General features: G+C 43.9%; 1 protein-coding gene across 2 annotated transcripts in view; it reads left to right on the top strand.

Moving 5' to 3' along the window:
- Nucleotides 1-9540, top strand: part of SYT17 (synaptotagmin XVII) — a 118570-nt gene extending 109030 nt beyond the window's left edge. For both annotated transcript variants that reach the window (XM_011976083.1, XM_011976084.1), the window contains exon 8: nt 8119-9540. In XM_011976083.1, coding sequence (XP_011831473.1) covers nt 8119-8315 — 197 coding nt within the window. In that variant the 3' untranslated portion in view covers nt 8316-9540. The remainder of the gene's footprint in view (nt 1-8118) is intronic.
- The last annotated feature ends 998 nt before the right edge of the window (nt 9541-10538 follow it).

Raw genomic sequence — 10538 nt, 5'->3', positions numbered from 1 at the left:
TGATATTTAGCGTGGGATGATAGGTGCTACCAAACATTTTAGAGTGCTCAGGACAGCACCGCACAATACAGAATGATCTGGCCCATAATGTCAGCAGTATCAAGGGTGAGAAACCCTGTTCTGGAAGTTTGATGTGATGATTAAATGAGTCAATCTACTGATGTGCTTAGCCGTGGCCCTAACACACAGTAGGTGCTTAATAAACTGATCTTTATCCTGGGCTCCTTCAAAGCCTGACGTTTGAGCCCTGGTGGGTCCCTCCCACCACACTTTTGTTTCCTGGTTGTGTTTCCCCAACTTAAATTGCTGTGGTACGGTGGAAATAGATATGTTGATAACTCTTTCCAGGTAAGTTGTGTCTCAAATTCCTAAAAGTGGAATAGGCAGGGTGTGTCCGTGCACTGTCTGAGGAAGGGAACTGGACTTCCGGGTACTTGCCTGTCCCCAGAGGGTAGCCTTAGGACGCTGAAGATTCAGCAAAATCCGGATAGAAAACATTAGAGCAAGGTACTGTGCAAGGTGCCACTCTATAATCATTGGGAGAGAACTAAAAGCAGTTTGTGAGAGTAGTTCCCACTAACCGATCGCTTTCCCCTTAAGCTTTAAACGAGGCTTAACATTTTTAACTGTGTATGATACCAAAATTCCCATACTTCCTTTGGTCCATTCAGCAGAACATTCTAATGGATTCATGATCATAATTATAAAAATAAATGATCACTCGAGCATAGCCCCCAGCCCTGTGAAGGAGGAAAATGTTATTTGCCCCTTCACCAAATGGTTTCATTCTATTGTAGTTTTTTGAGTTCTTGTGTCTATCTGGTACTCACAATCCACTATATTAAGTTACTCCAGATGGGAAAACCAGATGACTGAGTTAATTTGAATTATGTCTAAATCCATGAGCATTAAATAGGTTCTTGGAGAAAGCCCCCCTTCATGGATTTTGTGCATAGACTTGTGACATCAATTCTGACTGTTTTGATGGTTTTTTTTTTTTTTTGCCACACTCCAGATTGTACAGGTTGTTGAGAAATTGCTTCCAGATGACTAGGGTACACTTAGAGTGTGTACATTTTGTAAACCAAAAAGTATCTGAGACAAGTCGCAATCCGTTTAGGAGTTTATTTTGCCAAGGCTAAGGACCTGTGCATGAAACAGCCTCAGGAGGTCCTGAGAACATGTGTCCAAGGTGGTCAGGCTACAGCTTGGTTTTGTACATTTTAGGGAGACATAAGACATCAATCAATACATGTAAGAGGTACGTTGGTTCAGTCCAGAAAGATGGGACAGCTGGAAGCAGGGACTGGGGAGCGTGTGGGGTGACTTCCAGGTCTTAGGTGGATTCAAAGACTGGCAATTGGTTATTATCTAAAGACCTGAAATCAATGTCTAAATTACAATAAAGGGTTGTAGACACTCAGGTTTTATCATGCAGATAAAACCTCTAGGTAGCAGGCATCAGAGAGAATAGATTGTAAATGTTTCTTATCAGACTTAAAGAGTCTTTTCTGGTTGGGCACAATGGCTCACATCTGTAATCCCCGCACTTTGAGAGGCCAAGGCGGGAAGATCACTTGAGCTCAGGAGTTAGAGACCAGCCTGAGCAACATGGTGAAACCCCATCTCTACCGAAAGTACCAAAAAAAAAAAAAAAAAAAAAATCCAGGCATAGTGGTGTGCACCTGTGGTCCCAGTTACTTGGGAAGCTGAGGTAGAAGGATCACTTGAGCCTGGGAGGCAGAGGTTGCAGTGACCTGAGATCATGCCACCGCACCTGGGTAACAGAGCGAGACCTTGTCTCAAAAAATAAAAAAAAGAAAAGAAAAAAAAAGAATTAGTTCTATCAGTCTTAAGATCTGTCTTGATGTTAATGGTGGCATGTCTGACTTCCCCTTCCCATCACAGCCTGAACTACCTTTTCAGGTCACCTTTGGAATGCCCTTGGCCAAGAGGAGAGGTCCATTCAGATGGTTAGGGGGCTTAGAATTGTATTTTTGGCTTACAATATCCAGAAATACATTAGTGACTACATTAAAAGGAGTCCCCCATAACCATCAGTAGGAATATTTGGTGGCAGTACTTTACAATAAAATTTTTAGTTATGGATGTTTCTAAAGAGAACGAATTTAGGAATGTGATTATAAGGAATTGGTTTCATTCACAGGTTATTAAATACTGCAAATTTTATCACCAATTAGCTATGTGACTTTGTTTCCTTACTTATAACATGGAGAGGGCTGGGTTATCTGACCCACTGTCCCTACGCCCCTTTCTGGATTCTACATGTTTAGTCTTTAAAAAAGAAATCTGTAGAAACAGGGTCTTGCTATGTTGCCCAAGCTGGTCTCAAACTCTTGGGTTCAAGCGATCCTCCCACCTTGACCTTCCAAAGTGCTGGAATTACAGGTGTGAGCCACTGCACCTGGCCCCTGACATGTCTAGTTTTAATTCTCTATTTTCTCCAACACACTTCTTAGAATTTACAGTGATGGCAATCTTGATATTCTCCCAGGCAACTTTTCTAATAGAAGTCATGAGTTATCTTCAGCTTCACTTTATTATAATTTGCATTTAATTTTTTTTAAGACTGTTAAGATTGCCATAACTTTACCAAGTGATTTGCAAGTTCCAGTGCCTGCTAATTAACTCAGATGGCCATGGCAGAAACTGCCTCCCATCAGAAAGGCTGAATCACTCAAGCGCTCCCATCTTTCAAGGGCCAAGTGATTCACCAGCCAAGTTACTCTACAAATTGGGATGAGGAGCGTAGGATATTAGACTTCCTTTTAGTTTTCGTCCCTTCTGGCGACTTAGATGTGGGTTCTCTAATGGTGACTTATTTTTCCTTTGTTTTCTTTCCAAACTAATATGTACTTGCTGTAAGAAGTTCAAACTGTACATACTTATATGATACAGAAAGTGGAAATTTTCCTCTGTTTCCCCCTTCCCAGACAGAGCCACTCTGAACAGTGTGGTGAACATCCAGATATTGTTTTCTTTACGTATATTAACATACTTTTTAACAAAAAGATTGTGCTTACATATACTGTTTTGTAATGTGCTTTTGTCTCCTAGCAATATGTCTTGGAGATTTTTCCATTTCACATAGATAAGTCTGTCTCATTTTTAATGGCAACATGGATTTCCGTGGTATTATTACTTCAGAAGTTACTTAGTTTGTTTCCTCCAGTCTTATTCTAGGTAACTCCCAAAGACAAACTTAATGACTTGAGCTCAAGTAGGCTACTAGGAGGTGACCTCAGGAAGCTTGAGTAAGGGAATGGCAAATGAGACAGGAAAAGGAGGAAAACGAATCAAGGACGTTTGACGAGTGGATATCTGCAGTATGGGGGTCTTCAAAATCACCCTCAGGTTCAATGATTCACCACAGAACTTGCAACCATTCTCATGGTTACAGTTTATTACAGAAAGAGCATACAGATTAAAATCAGCAAAGTGAAAGATTGCTGCTATGGTCTGAATGTGTTGTTCCCCCCAAAGTCTTATGTTGGATCCTAATCCCCAGGTGGAAGGTGATTAGACCATGAAGGCTCTGCCCTCATGAATGTGGTTGGTGCCCTTATAAGAGAAACCCAAGAGAACTGCCTTGCTGCTTCTATTGCATGAGAAGGCACCACCTATGAAGGAGAGCAAGCCCTCACCAGACACCGAATCTGCTGGTACCTTGATCTTGGACTTCCTAGCTTCTGGAACCATTAGGAAATCAATTCCTGTTGTTTATAAGTCTCCCTGTTTATGGTAATTTGTTATAGCAGCCCAGCAGACTAAGAAAGGGGAAAGAGTCCTCTTTGTCACAGGAAAGAGTCCAAGAGAGACAGGTGCAAACTTCCAGTTGTTCTCCTCAACTGGAGTTATATGAGCAGTGCCTGATTCTCCTTGCAAGGATGTGTGACAACAGACTCAGGGTATTGCCACCCAAAGAAGGTCACCCGAGCATTGGTTTCCAGCATAGTTAGAGGAGGTCGGTCATATAGTCATGGCTGACTATCTGGGTAGCTGAGCCTAGTCTCCAGCTCCTGCGGAGGTCAAGCTAATGTTGAGTGGCCCAAGGTCCTCACCATAAATCACAGTTAGCATAGACAAGCTGATGTGGCTCAGGCAGGAAGCTGCAGGTGCTTGAGGTAGGACACTATGCACAGAAAACATGAGCAGCCTCCAAGGTGGGCTGAGGGGTAGGCAGGGCACCACCAGCTCCAGCTACACTCCCTCAGGGACAGTCTTGTCATTTCCAGTTTTTCTTTCTTATACACAATGCCCTGGTGCAGGGGTCAGCAAACTTTTCTATAAGGAGCAGTTTTTTTTTTTAATTGACATAAAATTCACATAACTTAAAACTCACCCTTTTGGTGTATATGATTCAGTGCTTTTTAGTATATTTTCAAGGTTGTGCAACCAACACCACTATCTAATTCCAGAACATTTTTATCACCCCAAAAAGGAGCTCTGTGCCAATTAGCTATCACTCCCCATTCCCTCTTTCCTCTATCCTTGATAACCACTAATGGTAATTTCTGTCTCTAAAGATCTGCCTATTCTGAACATTTCATATAAATGGATCATAATGTATGACTTTAAAAACTTGGTACATAGGCCAGCCATGGTGACTCATGCCTGTAATCCCAGCATTTTGGAAGGTTGAGGTGGGCGGATCACCTGAGGACATGAGTTCAAGACCAGGCTGGTCAATGTGGCAAAACCCCATCTCTTCCAAAAAATACAAAAATTAGCTGGGTGTGGTGATGGGCACCTGTAATCCCAGCTACTTGGGAGTCTGAGGCAGGAGAATCACTTGAACCCAGGAGGCGGAGGTTGCAGTGAGCCAAGATCGTGCCACTGCACCCCAGCCTGGGTGACAAGAGTGAAATTCCCACTCAAAAATAAAAAGAAAAGAAAAAAAAAACTTGTTCATAAATGTTTACGGTAGCATTATCCATAATAATAGTTAAAAGGTGGAAACAACCCAAATATTCATCATCTGATGAATAGATAAGCAAAACATGGCATATCCATACAACAGAATGTTAGCTGGCCGTAAAAAGTAACACTACAACATGGATGAACTGGACAGATAGCAGATATGTGAGGCTTTGAGGGCCACATGGCCTCCAAATTATTCAGCTGCTGTGGTCAGTCTGAATAGTTGTCCCCCACCCTGCCAAATTTATATGTTGAAATCCTAACCCACAAAGTGATGACATTAGGAGGTGGGACCTTTGGGAGATGATTAGGTCATGAAGGTTGGAGCCCTCATAATTGGGATTAGTGCCCTTATAAAAGATGCCCCAGAGAACTAGTCTGTCCCTTCCACCATGTGGGGACTCAGTGAGAAGATACCACCTGTGAGGAAGCAGCTTCTCACCAGACACCGAATTTGCTAGTGTCTTGATCTTGAACTTCCCAGCCTCCAGAACTGTGAGCAATAAGTTTTTGTTGTTTATAAGCCACCCAGTTTATGGCATTTTGTTACAGCGGCCTGAATGGACTAAGACATCAACTCTGCCCTTTTTGCACAAAAGCAGCATTATGTAAACAAATGGGTTTGACTGTGTCCCAATAAAACTTTATTTACAAAAACAGGTAGTAGTCTACATTTGACTTGGAGGCTCTAGTTTGCCTACTCCTGCTATATAAAATATCCTTGTATGTATATTTTTGCCCAGTTGTGCAGAAAATTCTATGGAATCAATTCCTAGAAGTGAAATACTGAGTCATGAATTATGATGTATTTATTTTGAACAGATGTTGTGAACCACCCCAAAATTTGATCCAACTTGCTTTTCCACCAGCAGCACATGAGAGGACTTGAGACTGAGTTTCCCTTTTTTTTTTTTTGAGACAAGCAAGGTCACTTTGCTACCCAGGCTAGATCCAAGGCAGTGGCACCATCACTGCAGCCTTGACTTCCCCAGGTTCAGGTGATCCTCCCACCTCAGCCTCCCGAGTAGCTGGGACTACAGGCACGCACCACTACATCTGGCTGATTTTTTTGTATTTTTTAGTAAAGGTGGGGTTTCTCCATGTTGCCCAGACTAGTCTCAGACTCCTGGGCTCAAGCGATCCACCTGCCTCAGCCTTCCAAAGTGCTGGGATTACAGATGGGAGCCACCGTGCCCAGTCAGAATTTCCTCTCTTAAATCCCTTTCACAAAGAAGTAGAACCCATACCCATTTACAAGGGAAGTTTCTGTATTGTCTTGAACTTTGGAGAGGAAGAACAAGATAGAACATTTTGCCCCCAAAGAAGAAAACCAAATGGGACCTAAAGTGGCCTCATGATAGTATCTGATTTTAGATTTGAGGCTTGCAGGGAAGGGGACTTTGGTAACTTGTCCTCGTTTGGTGAGATCAAACCTTACACTGGCCACTGAGTGTCATTCCAAAAAGCCTTGAGTGTTATCTATTCATTTTTTTTTTCAAAGGCCGAGAGCTCCTTAGCAATTTCATTTATTAAGCAAAGCTTCCATTCCTATTATTTCTTTTTATAAGTAATTTGCATGTAAATGAGGTCCACCTATGCATACTGAACATGTTACCAAATGTACAAAAAGTATACACGGTCCATTTTTTCTCCACAGAGCTGACAGGTACCCATCCCTCTTGATGAAGATGACATAGTATTTCACGTAGCCTGGTTTTCCCTAAGTCTTTTTGGCTTTTGGACGATGGATGGAGTTTTTGTTTTTATTTTTCCATTTTTCTTTTTCTCCCTCATTTTCACCATTTGGAATTCGTGGTGTGAAATCCACAGGGGAGAACAGAGGCTTGTTAGCATTCAAGCTCTGTTTTTGGATGCATATTTTAGTTGGTTTATATGATATTCGGCATCCCTCCTGGGATCTAGCCCGCCTTTGCTCGGCTCACGCTGGGTGAATCTGTGATATTCCCCATTCTGTAGCCCTTCCTTTATAACACAGGCATAGCCTGCTTTCCCATTAGTGAGATGGCATGCCTGGACTACCCACACACAGATACAGAATTAGGCAGAACTTGGCCAGGAAGCTAAATCAAGTTAACCATCTCATTAGGCTTGAAAGACACAAATTAAGCTTAAGTTGGGATTAACAGAGAAGCCTTTCAAAGAGACATGCAGCACAACAAGGGGTGGAAGAAATTGCCATAGCCATTACTCTCAGCAAACTTCCACCATTTAATGGAACAGAGGAGACATGAGGTCTCTTTTATAAAAGGTCAACAGACAGAAATTTAGGATCGAAATAGCAGTGTAACATTTGTTGAGCTCTTACCACTTGCTTGGTACTGTGTGCTGAGAGCTTTACACATATTTCATAGAAATTGCACGTTGACCTATGAGAGAAGCACTACTAAAATTCCTGCTTAACTAACAAAGAAACTGAGGCTCAGAGAGGTTACTTCGCCTGCCTCGGAGTCCCAGAGCTTGGTCAAATGACAGAGCTAGGATTCGCGCCCAGGATATTTGGCCCCATGGATCATGGCTTAACCTAGTGGTTCCCATTTGGGATGCACTGGTCTCCCCAGGGGACATTTGGCTATGTCTGAAGACATTTTGGGTTGTCACAGCTGTAGAGAGAGCTGCTATCAGCATCTAGTAGGTAGGTACCAGGGATGCTGCTAAACATCCTACAATGCACAGGACAGTTACAGCAAAGGATTATCCCGCCCATAATGTCAACAGTTCCGTGATTGAGAAACCCTTGTTTAATCGCTCAACTGGACTACATTGACAGGCTCACTGTTCCACTAGAACTATCCACTTACAGAGCTCTATATGCAGTGTGGTGATGCTGTGGGACATACGTTTAAGGCTGCATATTGCAGGCGGTGCAGCTATCTGGCAGAAGGAACAGCCAATGCCAAGGCTGAGAGGTAAGAATCTGGCTGGCATGGGATGGCAGGAAGCCAGGTGCAGCTGTTGCAGAGACTCGCAGGAGGATGAGATGAGGGAGTTGGAGTTCTCACCGAGGAAAGGAAAAAGACAACGTGCCCTAAATGATGACCGCCATGTTTGCACTTGACGAATGTGTAGACTAATGGCCTCTGTCTTCTCTCTGCCTTTCTGTTCTGTTCCCCTCCTTCCTCTTGCCTCTCTCCTGCCCTCGACCCTCTGACTCCCTAGTTTTCGGCCACAACATGAAGAGCAGCAATGACTTCATCGGGAGGATCGTCATTGGCCAGTACTCTTCAGGCCCCTCTGAGTCCAACCACTGGAGGCGCATGCTCAACACGCACCGCACGGCCGTGGAGCAGTGGCACAGCCTGAGGTCTCGAGCTGAGTGTGACCGCGTGTCTCCTGCCTCCCTGGAGGTGACCTGACAGCTGCAGGGAAGGCAGCTTTCATTCGCTTAAAAAAAAAAAAAAAAGACGGAAAAAAATGTGTCACATACTATTACATCCACACCTGCATACACACTCACAACATGTCTACACACGTCCACACACACAGACACACAGACTCCCCAAGTCCTCTCAGAACTGAGAGGAAGCAGACTATTGGTCACAAAATAGCCGCCCTCAGTCAGTGAGGCCTGGGAACTTTCCAGAAGCCCCATCCGTAGTAGATCACAAGCTCAGTGGGCTCTGCCGTCGGACTTATTGGCACTGCCTGTTCTTGTCAATACTCCCGCCCCAAAATGCACTTTCAACCCTCAGGCCAGAGAAGGGACCTCCCAAAGGGTGCCAACCTCCATCAAGACTGTATTATTTACCAAGAGTTTGGCCAGTGTGTGGGAGACCTGACCACTCCCCACTCCCAAAACACACGTCCACTGGGTAGCTTCTGAACAGGCTGCTGTTCCCTGGGGTTCTTCAAACCTGATACTTTTCTCTAAAGGTGTAAGTATCTTTGTCTTCTCCTTAGTAAATGTGATAACTAGATTATGGACCATTTGGAGAAGCCAAATGGCAACCAAAACTATTCCAGTGTCAGAAGCCTCTCCTGGCTTAATGGAATTGTCCTTGTGTTAGCTCATCCCAGGAAACTCCCTGTGGGTATATATGTGTATGTCTTCGTGCATGTGCCCTCACAGGCGAACACGTGTGTGCCTATGTGTCCTCTTGGAGAGCATGGCGATGGGCTGGGACCTCAGCCCTGAGCACTGCCTTCTCTCTGTCTCTCCTGTCCAGTGAGAGTCCAACCAGTGTCCTCCTGTCTGTCAGAGACCCCACCTTGGATAACAGTAATGTGTGTGTCAAGTAAATAGGATATGATAGAGCAAAAGTAACATTTTTTGACCGAATCATGGTGATTGTGACCCACAAAAGACATACAAAGGACCTGATACATGGATTAAAATGGCTATCACACCCCATCCATGATGATCTTCTTCCTTAGTCATACTCTGAGGATATTTCTGTGTTTGTCTGTGAACCAATGTCATGTCTCTCGTGCTAAGGAATTAGTGTAGTTAGAATAGGTCTTCTCTCTCTCTCTCTTTCCTCTCTCTCTGTTGGATGCTTCTGTATCTTTTTCCACAGCATAATGGCTGGTGTGATGGGGAGCTATTTATTGAAATTAAAGATTATTTATTTGTGCCATGCATTCGAGTTATCTTTTTCTTCATGAACGCAGGACATAGAAGGTGGGAGGGCATTGCAGCTAGTACTGCTGTGTAACAAACCATACTGAACAAGTCAAAACAATGATTTTTTTTTTTTTTTTGAGACAAAATCTCACGCTGTTGTCCAGGCCAGAGTGCAGTGGTGCAGTCTCTGCTCACTGCAACCTCTGCCTCCTGCATTCAAGCAATTCTCCTGCCTCAGCCTGTCGAGTGACTGGGATTACAGGTGTGCACCACCATGCCTGGCTAATTTTTGTATTTTTAGTAGAGACAGGGTTTCACCACGTTGGCCAAGCTGGGACTGAACTCCTGGCCTCAAGTGATCCGCCTACCTCAGCCTCCAAAAGTGCTGGAATTACAGGCATGAGCCACCACACCCAGCCTCAAAACAACGATATTTATTATACTCATAGATTTTGAGGATCAAGAATGTTGAGTATTTGCAATACATCTGTTTGACTTGAGCAGTGTACTAATGCCAATTATTCCAGCTTTGCTCTTCTCTATAAAACTTTTCACATCCTCAGGGCAAGATTCACGATTTATTTAGCTTTTTATTGGGCAGGCCCTGCTAAGGGCTTGACTCAGGTAATTGCTCCAAGGGCCAAAATGGCTTCACCCCTTGGGCTACATTGGGTATTGCAGAGAGAACCTCATGGTGTCTCCCATTCTGGAGTGGAAGTGTTGTGGCGGTCAAGGGGGAGAAGCAGGAAGGCTAGGTTAGGTTGATGTGTTCATCCATTTTGCATTGCTGTAAAGGAGTACCTGAGACTAGGTAACTTATAAAGAGGTTTATTTGGCTCATGGTTCTGCAGGCTATACAGGAAGCACAGTGCTGGTATCTGTGTGGCTTCTGTTGAGGCCTCAGGAAGCTTACAATCATGGTAGAGGGCAAAGGGCGAACAGGTGTGTCACTTGGCAAGAGAGGAAGTGAGAGTGAAAGAGGAGTTGGTGCCAGGCTCATTTAAACAACCAGCTC

This window comes from Mandrillus leucophaeus, unplaced genomic scaffold (genome assembly GCF_000951045.1).
Source record: "Mandrillus leucophaeus isolate KB7577 unplaced genomic scaffold, Mleu.le_1.0 Scaffold162, whole genome shotgun sequence".
NCBI lineage: Eukaryota > Metazoa > Chordata > Mammalia > Primates > Cercopithecidae > Mandrillus > Mandrillus leucophaeus.
Note: the sequence above shows the minus strand (reverse complement) of the source record. Positions and strands in the feature narration are given on the sequence as shown.